The 21,510-nt window shown below is 47.5% G+C and overlaps 1 protein-coding gene across 21 annotated transcripts in view; it reads right to left on the bottom strand.

Moving 5' to 3' along the window:
• Positions 1-21,510, bottom strand: part of LOC135186859 (multiple epidermal growth factor-like domains protein 6) — a 380,712-nt gene that overhangs the window by 154,070 nt on the left and 205,132 nt on the right. For all 21 annotated transcript variants that reach the window (XM_064164986.1, XM_064164988.1, XM_064164997.1 and 18 more), the window contains exons 8-9: positions 6,242-6,364; positions 1,836-1,973 (exon numbers count right to left, since the gene is read on the bottom strand). In XM_064164986.1, coding sequence (XP_064021056.1) covers positions 1,836-1,973; positions 6,242-6,364 — 261 coding nt within the window. The remainder of the gene's footprint in view (positions 1-1,835; positions 1,974-6,241; positions 6,365-21,510) is intronic.

A 21,510-nucleotide genomic window follows, 5' to 3' on the forward strand; every position in this document is an offset into this window, starting at 1 on the left:
ACCTTGGAAGGAGTACCAACATCATTAGGAAACACTGACAGGAGACAGAGGAGGAAGAAAATGTAATTAATCAATCAGGGTGAGGAGGTCAGCATGAAAATGATTAATGCAATTTATTTGAACATGGAGTGGTTTCTAGAACTGTCGCAAGCCAAGCTCCTCTGCAGTCTGTCAGATGATGCCTTGCTCTGGGGTCTAGCCACAGCCCCTCATCTGTGTAAGAATGCAGAATGTGCATCCAACACAAAGGAGAATTTTGCTGCTAGGAGAAGCTTTCACATCTTCCTTGCCAAACCCTTCCCCCTGCTCTTGCTTCCCCTCACTGTGTCCAGAGTAACTGCTTCCCTCTGAAATTTCTACCAGCAGGTCTGGGCACAGGCTGGAGCCTGCTCTGTCTCCTCTCACCCAGAGTTAAACAAGACAGACAGACCCATCCCACCCCTGCCAGGCTCTGGGTCCAAATCTGCCTTCCTGACCTTTTCCTTGGCTTTTTAAGCTGCAGCATCAACCATCCTTCAGACCTCAGTGCTTCCCTCCTCCCTTACTTCTTCCTCTCTCCTGCACTTGGCTTTTCTTATTGCGAGACACTCATCTGCAATGCCTCTCACATTTACCAGAGCTCTCACTCTCCATCTCTCCTCACATCTCACTGTACTGCTCTAGGATGCCTGCTTTTATTTCTCACCCTCCTCTTCTTGGCTATTCTTTAACATGTTAATGGCACAGTGACAGCAAACCTAAACCAGACTGAGATACAGTTTGCATAGCAAAAGTCATAAACAACAGGGGAAAAAAATCACATTGTAAAAATCATTTAAATCATGAAGGAATTTTTTAGCTCTTCTCTCAAAATAAAAACAAATCTAACTCTTTTGCTTTCAATTCCTAAGTGAGACTTCTCACAGCCAGAAGTGCAATCTCATCACTGAGCAAGTCTGATGGAAATGCAGCAAGTTCGGTTTGGGGCCTTTCACTTCAAGGAAGACTTTAAGGTGCTGGAGTAGGTCCAGAGAAGGGTAACAAAGCTGCTGAAGGGTCTGAAGAACAGATCTGGTGAGGAGTGGCTGAGGAACTGGGGTTGTTCGGTGTGGACAAAGGGAAGCTGAGCTGTAGCCTTGTTCTACAACTACCTGAAAAGGGGTTGGGGTGAGGTGGGTGTGGGTCTCTTCTCCCCAGTAACAAATGGTAGGGTGGGAGGAAATGGCCTGAGGCTGCACCAGGGAATATTTTGCCTGGATACTAGAAGAAATTTCTTCACTGAAAGGTTATCAAAGACCAGAATGGGCTCCCCAGGGAAGTGGTTGAATCCCCATCCCTGGAGGTGGAAAACGTGAATTCAAAAACGACAGAGATGTGGTGCCAAGGGATGTGGTTTAGCAGCAGACTTGGTAGAGTTTGATAATGGTCGGACCCGAGGATCTTCAAACAGTTCTACACTACCACAAAGCACTTCGGAACTGCCAAGCAGATCTGACTCTCTTCTCAGCCAATGGCTGAAGAAGGGAAGGAGGGGGAAAAAACCAAGTCAGAAAAATGATGCTTGTCTGGACACAATGAGATATGGCCACGGCAAGCGGTGATGCACCGCAGTGCCATCTTCCATTTGAGATGCAGAACTCCTTCCCCTCGTTAATGAATAACCCCAGCCAACACGCAGAGCGAGGCGAGCCGGAGCCGCGGCGGAGGAAGCGCCAGAGGACGGCATTAATTAAAACTCGTAGAAGAAAGGAAAGGATGGGAAGAGACTGACTTGAGTGACAGCTCTCCTGCAGGCTCCCCTTGCAGAGAGTCGCCACAGCTCCTGCCTGCGAGGGGAGGCGTTCAGCACGAATTACCTGCGCAGGTCCTGCCGTCGGAGTCGAGGCGGTAGCCCTCGTCGCAGGAGCAGCGCGGCCCCGCCGTGGTGTGCTGGCAGCGGTGGGAGCAGCCCCCGTTGCTGTCCTGGCAGCTGTCGACAATTTCCATTTCGATGCCTTGCGGAGAAAGAAATCAAAAGGATGTTAAAAAGCAAGTGCAGAGGGGAGAATCGCTGGAGAATAAGCTTCCTGGGAAAAAAAAGAGCCTTCGAAAGCCGATCGCTGGAGCAGGCAACGTGAACTCGGCTCCCATGCGCACCCCACAGGAGCGTGTTTTGGAGTCGCTGAGCCCCAGGTGTTGTGTCACAACTCTGGATGCTCTTGACTTTGCTAACGTGAAGCCAGACCCCCGGTTCAGTAGGCCGATTTCAGGAGCCTTCACAGCTTTCCTGAGACTTAATGCTTTGTTTGAAGGCAATGACAAGTTCTGCCTGTGACCCAGAGGAGGAAAGCAATCAGCTGAGGAACACAGGTGGTCCATCTCGACTCGGGCTGCTCATGCCTTCCAAAAAACATTTTTTAGCTTTGTATGAGAAGGGGAAAGATTTGGATTCTGAAACATCCAAACACAAACGCCTTAGAATTTTTCACAGCAGAGTCCTGTTGGTGAGCATGACCTAGCCACAACAATCTGCAGGTCGTGGCCCTTTGAAGGGGCACATAGCACCTCCTCTGCTGGGACTCTGTACCCCTACAAAGAAGACAGGATGGTGGTACAAAGCCATTACCAGCCCCTTCTGCCCTGACACCCCACCAGACCCTTCTGTACTCAACTGCATTAGGCTGTCTCAATATTTTGGTGAGATACAGTGGAAACCCACCTATGGGATAAGGAACATCTCTCCACCTCATTCTCACCTGGGTGAGATGATTTATTGAGGATTAAAAAGAACCCTACAAACTCAGTTATGAAGTTTAAAAGGTGCATAGATATGGTGCACCAGACCTGGTAGAGTTAGACAGTGGTTGGACTCAATGATCTCAAAGGTGTTTTACAACCAAAATGATTCTATTTCTCTCCTCAAGAATTAGCCAGGTTGTCTTATAGAACAATTTAGAGAGAAATCAACTTCCTATACTATGTAGGAGAACTGAGACAAATTACCCCTACAGAAGCCACCATACTTTTAGAAACACCCCTGCCCAGGGCAGTGGCCATCACATCTGGCACAGAAGGACAGCATTTCCCCATGCACACAGTTCTTCTGGTGGCTTTGATCTGCTTTTTTTGCCTCCAGGGGTTGACCTGGCAGTTGAAAAGAAGTGGAAGTCTCTACCAGCAGTGTGCACAGGGATCCAGGAGAGCCAATGGCATCCTGGCCTGTACCAGGAACAGTGTGGCCAGTAGGATAAGGGAGGTTATTTTTCCCCTGTACTCAGCACTGATCAGGCCACACCTTGAGTACTGTGTCCAGTTCTGGGCTCCTCAATTCAAGAGAGATGTTGAGATAAAGGAGCATGTCCAGAGAAAGGCAATGAAGCTGCTGAAGTGCAGCCCTGTGAGGAGAGGCTGAGAGAGCTGTGGGTGTGCAGCCCGCAGAAGAGGAGGCTCAGGGTTGACTGTCTACAACTCCCTGAAGGGAGATTGTAGCTAGATGAGGTTGTTCTCTTCTGCCAGACATCCAACAACAGAACAAGGGGACACAGTCTCAAGTTGTGCAAGGAGAGGTCTAGGCTGGATGTTAGGAGGAAGTTGTTGCCAGAGTGAGTGATTTGCCATTGGAATGGGCTGCCCAGGTTGGTGGTGGAGTTGCCGTCCCTGGATGTGCTCAAGAAAAGCCTGGATGAGGCACTTAGTGCCATGGTCTGGTTGATTGGCTAGGGCTAGGTGCTAGGTTGGACTGGTTGAGCTTGGAGGTCTCTTCCAACCTGGTTGATTCTATGATTCTTAGAAGAGGGTATCACAGAATGGTTTAGGTTGAAAGGGACTTCAAAGATCATCCAGTTCCAACTCCCTGCCATAGGCAGGGACACCTCCCACCAGAACAGGTCACTCAAGGCTTCATCCAACCTGGCTTTGAACACCTCCAGGGAGGGAGCATCCACACCTATGCCAGTGTTTAACCACCCTCACTGGAAAGAACTTCTTCCTAACATCTAGTTTAAGTCTCCCCTTTGCAAGTTTAAACCCATTACTCCTCCTGTCATTACAAGACCATCTAAATAGTCCCTCCCCAGCCCTCCTGTGGGCCCCCTTCAGATACTGGAAGGCTACTCCAAGATCTCCCCAAAGCCTTCTCTTCTCCAGGCTGAAGAGCCCCAACTCTTGCAGCCTGTTCTCAGAGCTGAGCTGCTTCAGCCCTCTGAGTGTCTTGGTGACCTCCTCTGGACTGGCTCCAACAGTTCTACATCCTCTTGTGTTGGAGGCTCCAGAACTGCACACAGCACAGCACAAATTTGGAATACATATATGGAGGGCTACATCTCATGCAAGGCATGATTATTTGCACCAGAGAGAGAAAATCTAGTCTCCTGCCCAGTGCATTAAGCCAAGATTTAGGAAACACAGCAATCAAATGCAGAATCTGCCCTTATAAACCATCTCCATCATTTGCTTTGTCTCAGTTCTTCATCAGTAAAACTGGAACAACAACTCTTCCCTGAGCCACTGGGGAAATGAAAGAACAAACAAAGACTGTAAATTGCTCAAACACAGAGATAATCCTGATCATAAATATATGCAGAATGTTTTTATTTTTATTGTTTGCTCTGTGCTATTGTACATAAGGCACAGAGAATCAGCATCCCCCTGAGAGCTGCTGAGCATTGAGGAAAAATGTTATCAGAAAATCACAAAGACATCTAAGTGGTCTAAAGCTTGTTTTTTTTAACCTCATCACAGATCATTTTGAGTCTACATTCTAATTTCATTTCCTCTGCCATTGCAGCACTCACAGTTCCCCATCACCATTCTCCAGGATGTCTCTCACATGATTGTTTGTTGGTGGTTTATTTTTCTCTTAATGCATGTTAATTCTTTAACAAGGATGAAAATCAGTTTCAAGTATTTCTCATGGACATGTTCATTCTCTAGCACATTTTTTTCCCCAAGGAAATTCTGCTGGAAGTTCTTGCATAGTATGATGAGGCTGAACAACAACCTCTGCACACCTCTTTGCTAAAACAGGTCATGCTTTTTGTCTGCATTCCAGTGAGTTAACTGTTAGGGCCATAATAATACCAACTCTTCCACATCACCTCCTCGATTAATCTCAATTTGCCCTCAAGGACAACCCCAGGGATCACATATTACTAACAGCACTGGGAGTTGGTCCCTTTCTCAAGCAAAATGGTGTGAATTAAGAAACTGTTGGCAAGAGCTAAGTATGTGACAGAAGACAGCAGGGCTCAGCATCAGTTTACTTGGGGAAATTTTAGTTGTTCAAATAATTCTTTCATCTCCAATCTTCCCTTTCCTCCCCCCTCTTTCTTTCTTTTAAAGCATCTACTTAACAGTGTGTGCTAGTTTGAGCCTAGCTGGGATATTCTGGTGAGAGGAATTAGATTATAGATGGTGAAAAGGAACCAGTGGTGATGTCTACTGCACTCATAGGCTTGCTGAGATGCATAAAAACAAGAACACAAACATAGATAATGGAGTTTGCTCTCTAGCTTTGGGCTGCAGTTCTCTCTAACCTGCTGTCTAACTCATCTTTCTGCTTCCTAACCCCCCTAGCCAACTCTGCAAACTCACCTTGAACATAAGACGAAGTCTGGCATAAGGAAGAGGAGGTGAAAAGGTGGTTGGGAGCTCCTCCTGGGGACTCAGGTTTCTGGGAGGGCTGTTGTGTTTCTGTATTACTTCTTAACTTGTATGTTTCTGTCTATAGCTGTATAGATTGTAAATATCTGTTTGTATATTGTGCTAAGCTGTAAATAGAAAGCTTCATTCTTTAATTTCCAGTGGCTGAGTCTAGCCTGGGAGATTTTTTTCTCAAGTGTGTGGGGGGGCAGCTATCACCCAAACCATCACAGAGCGTCAATAACTTCAGGAGAAACAGAAGTAAATGTAGACAAAGACAAGAGCAAGACTTCATGTTGGTTTGCTTTTGCATCAGATTCAGCACATAAGAAAATGTGAGAGGGATGAATAAATTTCCTAGAACAGCAGTATTTTGGTCTCTCTGCAGCAGAATTCACCAGACTCTGAAGATAAACCAACAGGGCTATTTGCACTTTGAAATGCAGTAATTAAGGTCTGTGAACACAGGCTTAGGAATGTATCAACCTGCAAAAACCAGCAGTAGAGCAGAAGATGAAGAAAATATATTAAGCTTGAGCTTTTGCATACATTTGTTTTGCTGGAAGTGCTAATCCAATGGAATTAAGGGAGAGGCAGAGCAGGTTGTGGAGAAGAGAGCCTGAGAAGCAGAAGTGTCACTTACGGTAGCACTGCTTTCCATCAGCGCCCAGCTCGAAGCCTGGATTACAGACACAGGTGAAGGATCCCAGGGAGTTCACACAACGATGAGCACACCTGGCTCTCCCTTCTGCACACTCATCAATGTCTGTGAGGCAAAAAGAAAGGCAAGAAACACTCATTTGGATAGTGAAGGCAGTGAAGGGGAAAAGGATCTGAGGGTTCTAGTTGATGGGAGGTTGATCATGAGCCAGCAATGTGCTCTTGCGGTCAGGAGGGACAGTGCCATTCTGGGGTGGATTAAAAGGTCGAGAGAGGCTCTCCTGCCCCTCTATTCTGTCCTGCTGAGGCTGCATCTGGAGTACTGTGTCCAGTTCTGGGCCCTTCAATTCAAGAAGGACATGGAACTGCTGGAGAGAGTCCAGTGCAGAGCCACAAAGGAGATCAAGGGAATGGAACATCTCTCTTATGAGACACTCATGGAGATGGGGTTCTTTAGCTTGGAGGAGACTGAGAGGTGACCTCATCAATGTTTATAAATATGTGCAGGGTGAGTGCCAGGAGACTGGAGCCAGGCTCTGCTCAGTGATGCCTGATGACAGGACAATGGGTGGAAGACGAAGTATAGAAAGTTTCATTTAAACATGAGGATGAATTCTTTCCCTGTGAGGGTGACAGAGCCCTGGAACAGGCTGCTCAGGGGGGCTGTGCAGTCTCCCTCTCTGGAGATATTCAAAACCTGCCTGGACATGTGTGCTAGTTTGAAGCAAGCTGGAATGTTTTGGTACAAGAACTAGATAACGGGCAGTGAAATGAAAAACAATTGATGTCAACTTCTCTCACAGTCACGCTGAGAACTCTGGGAAGAAGAAGAAAACATTCTCCATTTTTGTCTCTCACTCTTGCTTTTGCCTTAGACCTGGTCACATCTCATTAACGCTGCTCCTACTAACCTTGCTCCCTAACCTCTTGGCTGCACCTCTCTACATACTGGAGAACTGGGGTAAGGTTGAGAGGGCCGGGGGGAGGTGTTGGGGTGGTTTGAGAGCCCCTCCTGGGGACTCAGGTTTCTGGGAGGGGAGTTGTGCTTTTGTATTGTTTATCCTTTGTATATTTCTGTATATAATTGTATATATTGTAAATAGCTGCTTGTAAATTCTGCTAGCTGTAAATAAATTGCTTCATCTATATTCCCAGGGTCCGTCTGAGTTAGCTGGGGCAAATACAAAAGTGTGGGGGGGCGGGGTAACCCCCAAACCATCACAACATGTTCCTGTGTGATCTACTCTAGGTGATCCTACTTTGGCAGGGGGCTTGGACTGGATGAGCTTTCAAGGTCTCTCCTAGCCCCTGACATTCTGTGATTCTATGATACAAAAGATAAGCCTGCTCTACACTGGCACGGCTGCAGAACCTATGATCTCCAACAGAAAAGAGCAGCCTGAAGTTACTGTACAAATTTTGGCATCTGATGAATCTAGGCATGCTGAACCCACAGTATCATTCTCCAAAAGAATCTTCCTCCCCCCCCAAACTCTGACCTTGAACCTCAACATGAATATTTACAGTACCAAATACAGTAATTACAACATCAGCCCAAATGCTCAGCTTGTTATTCTGATACAAGAGCAGCAGCAAAACAAGCCACAGGAAGAACTTAGAGAAACATCCCATCTCCCAGCACTACAGAATTGTCACTGGGTGCTCACAGTCATTGCACTGACATGAATGAAGCAGGAGTTATCTGGCTATTTCCTGAAGGCCAGATGGTTTGGATTAAGTGGTAGCTGGGTCTCAGCATGAGCAACACAGTCACAGTATCACAATATCATCAGGGTTGGAAGAGACCTCACAGATCATCAAGTCCAACCCTTTACCACAGAGCTCAAGGCTAGACCATGGCACCAAGTGCCACGTCCAATCTTGCCTTGAACAGCCTCAGGGACGGGGACTCCACCACCTCCCCAGGCAGCCCATTCCAGTGTCCAATGACTCTCTCAGGGAAGAACTTTCTCCTCACCTCCAGCCTAAATTTCCCCTGGCACAGCCTGAGGCTGTGTCCTCTTGTTCTGGCGCTGGCCACCTGAGAGAAGAGAGCAACCTCCTCCTGGCCACAACCTCCCCTCAGGTAGTTGTAGACAGCAATAAGGTCACCTCTGAGCCTCCTCTTCTCCAGGCTAACCAATCCCAGCTCCCTCAGCCTCTCCTCGTAGGGCTGTGCTCAAGGCCTCTCCCCAGCCTCGTCGCCCTTCTCTGGACACGCTCAAGCATCTCAATGTCCCTCCTAAACTGGGGGGCCCAGAACTGAACACAATACTCAAGGTGTGGTCTAACCAGTGCAGAGTACAGGGGCAGGATGACCTCCCTGCTCCTGCTGGCCACACCATTCCTGATGCAGGCCAGGATGCCACTGGCTCTCTTGGCCACCTGGGCACACTGCTGGCTCAAAAAACCACAGAATGGTTTGGGTTGGAAGGGACCTACAAAGGTCCAAGCCCCTGCAGTTAGCAGGGACATCCTCAACTAGCGCAGCTTGCTCAGAGCCTCCTCAAGCCTGACCCTGAATATCTCCAGGGCATAGGCCTCAGCTACCTCCCTGGGTGAGCTATTCCAGTGCTCCACCACCCTCACGGTACAGAACTCGTTCCTAACATCCAGTCTACATCTTCTCTCATCTGAAACCATTGCTGCTCTTCCTGTCGTTACAGGCCTTGGTAAACAATCCCTCTGTGGTGAACAGTCCCAAAGGGCACAAAATGGGCTTGAGCATGTCCTGTCTGGCCCAGACATATTTACCTGCCTGGCTGCGCTGCGGCCAGAGGCGGGAGAACAGGACACAGAAGCCGAGGCAGCCCGGTCCGGTTTGATCCGGTCGCCTGAGAGGGGTTTCCTAGGCCCAGGCCCCTGTGGCGTGCCAGGCGAATGCACTCCCGTGTTTGGGAGAGAGCAGCCTGTGGGTTCTGCCGTTTTTGGGGCTACCTGGGTGACTGCCAGAGGTGAGTGGGTGACTGTGTGCCCAGTGAGACCATCAGCCTCGGCCGTTACCCTGTAAATGGGGTGCACAGGGGAATGAGGAGCTTGCCTGCTCGCTCCTTCCTCACTCGCCTGCCGCTCGCCTGCCCTTTGCCTCAGCCGCCTCAGCCGCCTCAAGCCGCCTCAGCCAGCAGCCGATTCCACTTAGCAGCCCAGGTGGAATTCACCACAGGACTTCTGCTGGATATTTCCCTGCCCATGTTTTGGGCCAGAGCCATCAGGAGCAGTGAGTGTCCTTCACTCTTTGTTCCAGCTGCTAAAGGATTCCAATCAGCCTCACAAGCGGCCAATGAAGCTGCCAGACTCTCTATGAAAGGTATTTTCTGGAACCTTCCAAAATGCCATTGCACAGAGACATTCTGTAGGATAGTTCTGCTAACCACATCCAAGAACTTGTGTGGAGAGTTGTAAATAGGTTTGGGGGAATTATTTTGTGTATATTAATACATTATTTAATAACTTTTCAACCGGCCTCATTGCATTTTACCCCAAACTCAGATTTCAACTGGTCCCCTTCATAACAGCCATCCAGCCTGAGCCTTCTCTTCTCCAGGCTGAGTCAGATCATCTCTGTCACATCCCTGATTCCCACAGCTTCTTCTACAGAAGTCCAGCAGGGAGGGAGCTGCTCTCAAGAAGCATTTCACCCAGTTTGTAGGAAGAGGAAAAAGGGGAAGAGCTGCGGGTGAGGAGATTGTTCTTCACCCATCCCTCTGGCAAGAAATCTGTCCCTCAGCTTTTACACTCCCTAGTCTGTAGCTTGGAATTAAATGCCAAAGGCATCCACCTTCCTAAAAGACTTTGTGGAGGAGCATGAAAATATTTTAAAGGAATAACAGCTGGGCAAAATGAAAACCAGAAGCTTACACTCAATACCGCTGCTGTGGAGCACAGCTGCAGAGCACACCAGCGTCCTTGCAGAGCCTGGCACTATCTCGCACACGGCAGGCCCCTCACCAACCTCCTGCTCCTTCTCTTGTTCTGACATTTTGCTTGCAAAACACAGATTATTCATCACAACGACCCTGGGTCAGTCTCTCGGGTGTGCAGCCTCTCACCTTTTAGCACAGCAAACCACTTTCCCATCAGGTTCTTTTTGTTCCTCCATCGGTGCTGCAACCAGTGCCGTACTCGTGGCCCCTTGTACTCGAACACAAGTAGCTTTACAAATGCAATCAGCCTACTTGCAAAAAGAGGCCTCAGGCAGTGCAAACACCACGCATCGACTCATGAAAATTTCAGGAGAGATGACAGCTTCTCTGAAGCAGCAATGTGAGTTGCTGCTGTTTAGAATAAAATGGGTTATTTTATTTCCCCCCCACCCCACCCCTTCCTGCAATTAATTGTCACTTTGCAAGCAGAGGATGCTGGCAAATGCTGCAAATGCTCTTCTCTCTTTTTCTGCTTTTTCAGAGAGGAGAAAAAAAATAATCAACAGTTGGAAAACTGAACCATGGCCACCACACTGCACGTGTTTCATAGAGTCACAGAATGGCTTAGGTTGGAAAGGAGCTCACAGATCATCTAGTTCTAACCCCCTGCCACAGGCAGGGACACCTCCCACTAGAACAGGTTGCTCAAGGCCTCATCCAACCTGGCCTTGAACACCTCCAGGGAGGTTGAGGAGCACAGAATCACAGAATGTGATCAAAGATTCTGGGCTCATATTCTGTGATTCCATGCTCTGCAAGCTCCCTGGGCAACCTGTGCCAGTGTCTCACCACCCTCACTGCAAAGAACTTCCTAACATGGAGTTTAAATCTCCCCTCTGCCACTTAAAACCCATTCCTCCTCGTCCTGTTGTTACAAGACCTTGTAAATAGTCCCTCCTCAGCCTTCCTGTAGCCCCCTTCAGATACTGGAAGGCCGCTATAAGGTCTCCTTGATGCCTTCTCTTCTCCAGGTTGCAGAGTCCCAGCTCTGGCAGCCTGTTCTCATAGCAGAGCTGCTGCAGCCCTCTGAGCATCTTGGTGGCCTTCTCTGGACTGGCTCAAACACTTCCATGTCCTTCTTGTGTTGGGGGCTCCAGAACTGCACACAGTACTGCAGGTGGGCTCTGATGAGAGCAGAGTAAAGGGGCAGAATCCCCTCCCTCACCCTGCTGGCCATGCTACTTTTGCTGCAGCCCAGGACTCGGTTGCTGCCTGGGCTGCACACACACATTTCCCCACATCTTGCAACCACAGCTAACAGCTAAAGCATGACACTGCAGTTGCCTCCTGCCTCCTTCTAGCTCACTTTCCAAAGAGTCAAATACCAGCTTGAATTTTGCAGAAGACGTTGAATGATTTCGAGGAGGAAAAACCAATAATCGTACATCCACGATGCTTAATGATTCAGAAGACTGTTGCCATGAGGTGGGAAGAAAATTGGTTCCAATATATAGCACTGCAAATTACTCACTGCTTTAGTTTATACATAAATTAACAGAGTTGTCAACGTGTAACAGAGATAAAACATGTAGCGTGCTGACCCTAGCATTAAACCCACTGCTGTTTCCCTCTATTAATCATCAGTTAGGTGTCTTTGCTACTGGAAAATACCTTGTTTTGCCATTAACCTTACTCATGAGTAATCCCAGCCAGAGAGATATCACTGAGGTGTGCAGTGCTACTTGCAAAAGGACTTAGAGGCAACTGAGTAAAATACTGGGCGTAGGAGGTTAAGAATTTTCTGAAGTATCCAGATAAGGAATTTTAAGTATGGGCAACAATTTGGCCAAGTTTTCCAAAGGAGAAGTTGAAAATTGGTGTCTGAACACATGCCCTGTGCTGGGGGAGGTTCAGGCTGGATGTTAGAAGGAAGTTGTTGGCAGAGAGAGTGATTGGCATTGGAATGGGCTGCCCAGGGAGGTGGTGGAGTCACCGTGCCTGGAGGTGTTCAGGAAAAAGCTGGCTGAGGCACTGAGTGCCATGGTCTGGTTGACTGGATAGGGCTGGGTGCTAGGTTGGACTGGATGAGCTTGGAGGTCTCTTCCAACCTGGTTGATTCTATGATTCTTGAAAAGGCTGGGAACAATCTGTGCACCACAAATCCCAGAGGTGCTTTGAACTTCATAAAATTGATCAACTATCTACTTTTCAAGCACCATGCTGAAAGTGAAGCAGCTATTTTCATCTCTAATTCCCCCAATTTTGTGGGTCAGAAATGCTTTTAGATCCTTTTGAAAGTCACAGGCTAAGTAGAAGACTTTGGAATTCAACTTTCTAAGCTTCTTCCTTTGGAAATCTTAGACTTCATGATTTCTTCCTTCACAGTAGTCACTCCATTAATATGGAAAGATTTCTCCAGCTAAAAATCCTTTTGAATTCTAAATAGGTTTGCAATGACCTGGTTCAGAGTGTTACTCGAACCAGTTTTCCAGGAACTCTATCTGGGGCATTATTTTAAAGGGACCCCACGAGAATAACACCACAGCACCTACAGATTCATTAGCTGTAAAGCAGGATTTAAGAAATTAGAGTAATTTCCATTACTAAAATGGCCACAGAATCACAGAGTGTCAGGGTCAGGAAAAGACCTTGAAAACTCATCCAGTCCAAACCCCCTGCCAGAGCAGGAGCACCTAGAGTAGATCACACAGGAATGCATCCAGGTGGGTTTTGAATATCTCCAGAGAAGGAGACTCCACAACCCCCCTGGGCAGCCTGTTCCAGGGCTCTGTCACCCTCACAGGGAAAGAATTCATCCTCATGTTTAAATGAAACTTCCTATGCCTCAGCTTCCATCCATTGCCCCTTGTCCTGTCATCAGGCATCACTGAGCATAGCCTGGCTCCAGTCTCCTGGCACTCACCTTGCACATATTTATAAACATTGATGAGGTCACCTCTCAGTCTCCTTCAAGCTAAAGAACCCTATCTCTCATAAGAGAGATGTTCCATTCCCTTGATCTTCTTTGTGGCTCTGTGCTGGACTCTCTCCAGCAGTTCCATGTCCCTCTTGAATTGAAGGGCCCAGAACTGGACACAATACTCTAGATGCAGCCTCAGCAGGACAGAATAGAGGGGCAGGAGAACCTCTCTTGACCTACTCAGCCACAGCCCTTTTAATCCACCCCAGAATGGCATTGTCCCTCCTGACCACAAGAGCACATTGCTGGCTCATGGTCAACCTCCCATCTACTAGAACCCCCAAATCCTTTTTCCCCTTTGCTGCCTTCCATAGGTCCTTCAAGGCTATTTCACTAACATTAACACCAGAGAGGGAACTGCTGTCTCAAAAGGCATACTTGTAGGATGCATTCCTTCCCATTCAAAGCTCAGAAAGCCAAAGCATTGATTAATACCTTTCTTCCCCAATCAGCAGCCCAAAGCTTCTTACCTAAACAGGACTTTTTGTCTGCAGAGAGGAAATGCCCTGGATAACACTTGCATTTTGCAATCCCTCTCTCATTCTGACAGATTTGTGAGCATCCCCCATTCCCTCTTGTGCAGGGGTTATTGCTGCAACCAATTAGAGCACACTGTCAACTTAAAGGTCACGTTTGGAGCTGGAAATGGTCTTACCTGCCATCGTTACAGCTAACAATGGTGATTACTGCAGCTGTAAGAGATTAGATTGGGGGGGGGAGGGAAGTAAATATATAAATATATATATGTATGAGACAGACTTTGGTGCATAGCAAAGCCTTTGTTTTTCTATGTGCTGTTTTCTCTGTTGCTGGAGTGCATTTTTCATCAAGCAGCAACGACGTTTTAAAGAGCAGGAAACTGGGCTTGCATTACACCTTGGAAGTAGGACAAGAAAAGTACATTTTTGTCCTTCTTTTGCTGTAATTGAGCACCTTTTTAAGAGCTTCTCTAAACAGTATCAATTAGCACCCCGATATGTGTGAACCTATAAACACATACAGCAGTGGAGCTCATCACGGAACAACATGTATTTAAAAGTCACTGGAGGAAATAAACATTGAAGAGCTCCAAAAGACCTCTTCCAGGCTAAAAACATATGTTGTTCATGCTGTACATCACCATTTCTCCTTGTTTTCTCTTGAACAATAACATGCCATTTCAAGGATAAGCTGCTCTAAGTGGCAAGTACTTAGAAATACATTTATGAAGTGCCTACAGAAGATTTCTCCATGGTTTATGGGTTTATTTCTGGCACACATACCTGCTGGAAGCACTCTGATGTGTTTGCCCAAATAGAAAACTCTGCACACACCAAACCAGACTTCTGGTACTGTTTGGACAGGCCTGATTTGGGTTAAGAGCCAGAGTAGGGTTATAGGTTGGACTTGGTGATCCTAAGGGGTTTTTCCAACCTGGATGTTTCTGTGGTTCTGTGATTCAGTTTTCATACTGAAATCTGACCTTCTGCACAAGGTTGAAGTTTCAGTTTAGAGTGTTAGTTACCAGTCACTTAAATGCTGGTGAATAACATGACATGGGTAAATTTTGGAGGACACTGTTGAAAATATGTCCTCTGGAGTCCTACTTAGTCTGAAATAGTTAGACCCAGTTCCTTGCAGCTCAAGCCCTAACACACTTTTAGCCTTTTTACTAACTACTGCCCAATTTGAGACACTTGACTAACATCCTTCACTTGCCTCCAGTGTGGGATCTCCTTCACTGGCCATCTCAAGCTCTGTACAAGCCAACTCCTATCAGGGCACCAGGAAGAAAGGAAACAGCAGTTCAACAGCACTGACAGTGGAGTCAAGGTTCCAGTAATCCTGAGGAAGGATTGAAGCTGTTTTCCTCTAGATCTTAGAATCATAGAATGGTTTATGTTGGAAGGGACCTCAAAGATCATCCAGTTCCACCCCTCACCATAGACAGGGACACCTTCCACTAGACCAGTTCACTCAAGGCCTTATCCAACCTGGCCTTGAGCACCTCCAAGGAGGAATCATCCACAACCTCTCTGGGCAACCTGTGCCAGTGTCTCACCACCCTCACTGTAAGAACCCTTTCCTGACATCTAGTTTGAATCTCCCCTAACATACAGATCACTATTGTTAACTGGAGCAAAGAGACAGGTCAGGGAGACTGAATCACAACCCCTCCTCTTGAGTAACCTGCTCTCTTTGAAGATGTCCATGCTGACTGCAGGAAGGTTGGACTAGATGATCTTTAAAGGTCTCTTCTGACCCACTAGAACAGGTCAATCAAGGCCTCGAACACCTCCAGGGAGGGAGCAGCCACAACCTCCCTGGGCAACCTGTGGTGGTGGTGTCTCACCACCCTCCCTGTAAAGAACCCTTTCCTAACATCTAGTTTGAATCTCCCCTCTTCAGGTTTAAACCCATTAATCCTCATCCTGCCATTACAAGACCTTATCAGTAGTCCCTCCCCAGCCTTCCTGTAGGTCCCCTTCAGATACTGGAAGGCTACTATAGGGTCTCCTCAAAGCCTTCACTTCTCCAGGCTGAAGAGCTCCAGCTCTTGTATCTTGTTCGCATAGCAAAGGTACTCCAGGCCTCTTGCTGTTTTGCTCTTCCACTGGCTAAGCACACAGTTAGGCAGGGAAAAGGAACAGGAAAGAGGGAGCTCTATTGTACAGATACATTTGAACATGGGGTGTTTTTAATCCTTTCTCTCTTTCCTGTGCTGCCAGTGGCATTTTGTGCCACTGTTTGACAAAGGAGGATGTTGCCCCAGAACACCTTCATATTCCCTGCTTTCACCTCCTGTCATCTCAAGACGGTAACTGTTCAAGTCTGCAGGCTGAGAGCTTGACTTGTCAGCATTAAAAATAAATAAATAACTAAGTAAACCACTGTTAAGGATGCACAACTGAAATCTCCTGTTGGACTTTCAGCGTGATAGGTTGCAAATAGGTTTCCAGGGGACAGCAATACTTCATCCTGCGTGACACTTTTCAAGGCTGACAACTTGGTTCTGCAGTTTCGACAACCTGTGGTCTACAAAGGAATTTAGCTTCAAGCAAGAACTTGTTCCTTGCTGCTATGAAATGCTGAGTTTTTTGCTGATTCTTTTTTTCTATTTGGTTAAATTAAAAGAAATCACTACCAAACATCATCTGTTAAACCTGTGTAACATAAAGGTTTCTCAGAGCATCCAGAGCTTAAATTTTGAGGAAGATTACAGCATAGACTAAAACCTGTAATAGTCTGTGACATGACAACAAGCAAACAAGGCATTATAGGGCAGATGGTAGTGAAACACAGTAATTTGAATCACAATAGCAGGCTTGGGAGTTCTCAGACAAGATGGGGGACAGAGTGGCTGGAGAGCAGCCAGGAAGAAAGGGACCTGGGGGTACAGGTAGATAGAAGGCTGAAGATGAGCCAGCAGTGTGCCCAGTTGGCCAAGAGAGCCAATGGCATCCTGGCCTGGATCAGGAACAGTGTGGCCAGTAGGATGAGGGAGGATATTCTGCCCCTGTACTCAGCACTGGTCAGGCCACACCTTGAGTGCTTTTTCCAGTTCTGGGCCCCTCAATTCAAGAGAGATGTTGAGGTACTAGAAGGTGTCCAGAGAAGGGCAGCAAGGCTGGGGAGGGGCCTGGAACACAGCCCTGTGAGGAGAGGCTGAGGGAGCTGGGGGTGTGCAGCCTGCAGAAGAGGCAGCTCAGGGCAGACCTCATTGCTGTCTACAACTCCCTGAAGGGAGGCTGTAGCCAGGTGAGGTTGGTCTGTTCTCCCAGGCAACCAGCAACAGAACAAGGGGACACAGTCTCAAGTTGTGCTAGGGGAGGTCTGGGCTAGATGTTAGGAGGAAGTTGTTGGCAGAGAGAGTGATGGCCATTGGAATGGGTGCCCAGAGAGGTGGTGGAGTTGCCATCCCTGGAGGTGTTCAAACAAAGCCTGGATGAGACAGTGCCATGGTCTGGTTGATTGGCTAGGGCTGGGTGCTAGGTTGGACTGGATGATCTCTGAGGTCTCTTCCAACCTGGTTGATTCTGTGATTCTGAAGTGTTTGCAAAGGAAGGCTCTTCAGGACATAAGGCAGCCACTGATTGACATGTTTTCCACTGGCATATCTGTTCCCTCCTCTTACAGGCAGGTTTCAAGAAACGTTAAAAATAACTAATTAGTGTTCTTTTCCCTACACATTTGGCTCTTATTGTTTGACTAAACTTTAGTAGATAATAGACTCCAGCCTCCAAAGCTCTATTCCAAGCTGTTAAATGCTGGATTAAAAGATTTACTGGAGCTGTTTCATTTCCTAGATATGCCAGGACAGCCAGGAAACCTCATCTGAAAAAGCCATGGGATAGCAGGAGGTTGGGCTGGATGACCTTTAGAGGTCCCTTCCAACCCAGACCTTTCTATGACTCAGTGCTCTTGGCAAAGCATCAGTATGGGCTCTGCATGTGCTGTGGACCTTCCCGACTTCCACTGCAAGGTTGTGAAGCACAGACTCTCCAGTCCTATCTGCCATAGCACCTGCAGAGAGGTGACTGGGCCTTATCAAGCTAATCTCTGTGCTCACAGCAGCAATGACTTGGCACCAGAGAAAACATGAAGTGGTAAGGAGCAGAGCTTCCTTTTCCTAGGGGTGGAAATAGCACTGATTTATAGAAGGGAAACCCAAAGGTACTTGTTCATGCCATCCACAGGCAACCCAATGGAGAATTCACTCTAGCACACACCCTGTAAAGTCCACCCTCTCATACAAGTTTCACAGCCACTGCTGACCACATCTGTGCATCTCTCAGCCCCAGAGTAGCTATGTCATTTCATCTGATGCCACACCACTCCACCCCATCAGTCTGCCTCTAATACTGGCAGCTGCACCACCTTGCTAGGTTTGAGTGTTTCTGAACAGCCTCTTTCAGGGCTGCAAGATGCAGCTCCAAGAGTCAGCGAGGATGACTCCACACAGCTACACCTGCTGTAGTACAAACCTTCATGATGCTGTGATATCTCCATCCAAACTAGCATTCTAGTTGAAAATCAAAAGCAGTCAGGCTCATCTCCTCCCACCTTTTCTGCTTAGAACATCTCTAATTGCCAACCCAAGTATTTTCATGATAATTCTGTGCTCATTTGTTCCTGTAAAAATCTTCCCTCACCCAGGTGTTTATTTGCTAAGGTGTTTATGGGAGAAAGCCAATCTGCTCAGTCTTCCATTTGCCAGCTGAGATCCCCATAGGAGCAAGAAACTCTCTCCTCTGACCACATCTGTCCTGCTGGGCATTTGTGCGATCATGTTTCGATTTACACCATCCTAAACACAGGTAGCCAGAGATAAATACAAGCTCCAGATAAGGTCTCACCCACAGATCAAGTTGATCTTGCCCCTTCTCCACTGCTCAGTAATTACTAGCTAGTGATGAACTGCTGCCTTTGATGGGTGGCTGACTCTCATCAGTCCCATGAGATAAGGGAGCAGATGGCCACAGCTGCCTCTGTGGTGGCCAAACCACATCACTTATGGGACCAGGACAAGCTGGTGGGCTGCTGAGCTCAGCCAGTCACTAGTGGCTGAGAGAGACCATGAAGTGATACATGGAGGTTTGAACTGCCCAAGGAAGAACTTCTAACCAACTGGGCATCGTAGATTGATCAAATCACAGAACAGTAGTGGTTGAAGTGACCTCTGGAGATCACCTCGTCCAACCTCCCTGCTAAAGCAGGTTTGCCTAGATCAGGTTGCACAAGAATGTGTCCAGGTGGGTTTTGAAAGTCTCCAAAGAAGGAGATTCCACAACCTCTCTGAGCAGCCTGTTCCAGTGCTCTGTCACTCTCAAAGTACTTTTTCCTTAAGTTCAAGTAAAACCTGCGTTCTAGTTTGCACTCATTCATTGCCCCTTATCCTACCACTGGGCACCAAAGGAAAGACTCCAGCCCCATTCTTGTGACCTCCATGATTTTGCACCAATAAAAGCTGAGCTGTGACTGGCTTGAGAGCCACCCTGAGGAGAGGGATATGGGGCTGCTGGTGGATGAGAAGCTCAATATGAGCCAGCAGTGTGCTTTTGCAGCCCAGAAAGCCAACCAGATCCTGGGCTGCAGCAAGAGAAGAGTGGTCAGTGTCTTGGGTTCAAATGCAAGTTCCCAGAGACTCTTATAAATTTGGTAGACCCAATGACAATTTATAGAATTTATAGAGTTTATAGAGTGCCCTCCCCTCCTCCCCCTCCTTTCCCCAAAAGACAGGGAGAGAGAGAGATAAAAGGTAGGGACACCCCAATAAATCAATCTCACTCGATTTGGAAGTTAAAAAGGAAAAGTTTAACAATAACTTAGAAAAAGGGATTGGAGGTAGGGGATAAGGATAAGGAAGGGAAAACAGCAAAATACAAAACAGGGATGGATACAACCCGAGTAGTGTGATGGTGTCTCTGCCTCGTGGCTGGTATACAGTATCAGTGTGTGTGTGCGGTCATGAACGCAGGTAGTGAGCAAGAGGGCGAAAAGAGGAAGAGACAGGAGAACTCCTGTCTTTTATACCACAGGAAGTGGGGGGAGTGGGCTAACCATCACCTGGAGTGTGGCCCACCCCTGAGGAGGGGCCAAGACCCCTAGGGTCAGGTTCAGGGTCACTCCCCCAGGAGTGTTAACCCTATACAGTCAGCAGGGCAAGGGAAGTGATCCTCCCCCTCTATTCTGCATTGGTGAGACCCCACCTGGAATACTGTGTTCAGCTCTGGAGCCACTATTATAAGAGGGGTATGGATGTGCTGAAACACGTCCACAGAAGTGCCACAAGGATGATCACAGAGCTGGAGCACCTCTCCTATGAGGACAGACTGAGGGAGTTGGGGCTGTTGAGTCTGGAGAGGAGAAGGCTCTGAGGTGACCTCATTGTGGCCTTTCAGTATCTTACGGGGGCTACAAGAAAGCTGGGGAGGGACTCTTTAGGCTGTCAGGTAGTGACAGGACTGGGTGGAATGGAACAAAGCTAGAAATGGGGAGATTCAGACTGGATGTTAGGAAGTTCTTCAGCATGAGAGTAGTGAGAGCCTGGCAGGGGTTAGTCAGAGAGGTGGTGGAAGCTTCATCCTTGGAGGTGTTTCAGGCTGGGCTGGATGAGGCTCTGGCCAGCCTGATCTAGTGTGAGGTGTCCCTGCCCATGGCAGAGGGGCTTGGAACTAGCTGATCCTTGCAGTCCCTTCCACCCCTAACTGATTCTATGATTTGTATGCATTCATAAGATCCCACTACTGATCCAGTCTGTGTTGCTCCACACCACCATAAAAATGACCCAAACTCTCCATGCCTGCTCATCTGGCTTGGCCGAGGACATCTCAAGAAGCCAGAGGAGCCACAAGAGGTCTGGAAACAGGCTTAAGTACAGCAAAGGAAGGTCTCTGATGTCCTGTCCCCACTAACACTTTCCTAACTCTTTCTGACTAGCTCAGGGACAATCCTCAGCCACCCCATGAGGGGCAGCAGCAGAGGCGAGCTGGCTACAGACGCACCGCGTGCGGCGTTTCTGCGGAGGGCAGGACTCGAGGAGCCCAAACTCGAAGGCCAAGTGCTCGTTGCACACTGCATGAATCAGAAGCAAGCTGAACAGCAGGATTTACTTACACTTCATACACAGCACAGCAAATCTTCAAGCAGAAGAGGAGCCATATGGAAACGGTTTTGTGACAGGAATTTTAGCGCAATAAATCCATAAATTTGGCCCTATCTGTCTCTGGCATATTCAAAGGTACCATGTGTGTGCTCTTGTGTTGGGAAAAGCAGGGGGGTGCCTCAAAAACTGATGAATATGTGAACATAGGAAGGGGAAATAAAAGGAAGAGACAAAAAAAAAAAAAAAAAAAAAAAAAAAAAAAAAAAAAAAAAAAAAAACAGCAAAAATCAACCCCAAAGGTAGCATTTCTGTTCTGAGTGCTTGGAAACCTGGAGGGGTGGCTGGATGAATCAGACTGCAATTAGGAGGAACATAAGCCAAGAGCAGATAAAGAAAAGGCTGTATGTCAGATAAAACAGGGCGTGCTTGCCAAGTCTATACACAACCTGATGAGTAATAAAATGCTCACATTACACCACGATTCGGTTCCTAACCTATGGCATCATTGTCAGAGTGCAATGATCTGCCAGAAGTCTGTGAGGCCAAAATCTTGTCTGAAGGTGTGAACCAAGGTGAACTTCACAGCTCAAACACAGATTATTTTAATGCTGTTAATAAGCGACTCCTAGAGCGGCTTTTGGCAAGCAGGGTGAAACAGGAATGAATGCAGCAACCTGAAGGACTACCGTGGGCACTTTGAAATTGCTTTCTATCTGTGCCTCCAGGCAGGTAGCACATAAGTTAATGGAAAGCAGCTCTGTGGAGAAGGACTTGGGAGTGCAGGTGGACAAGTTCACTCTGAGCCAGCTATATGCTCTTGGGAT

This window comes from Pogoniulus pusillus, chromosome 26 (genome assembly GCF_015220805.1).
Source record: "Pogoniulus pusillus isolate bPogPus1 chromosome 26, bPogPus1.pri, whole genome shotgun sequence".
Lineage (NCBI taxonomy): Eukaryota > Metazoa > Chordata > Aves > Piciformes > Lybiidae > Pogoniulus > Pogoniulus pusillus.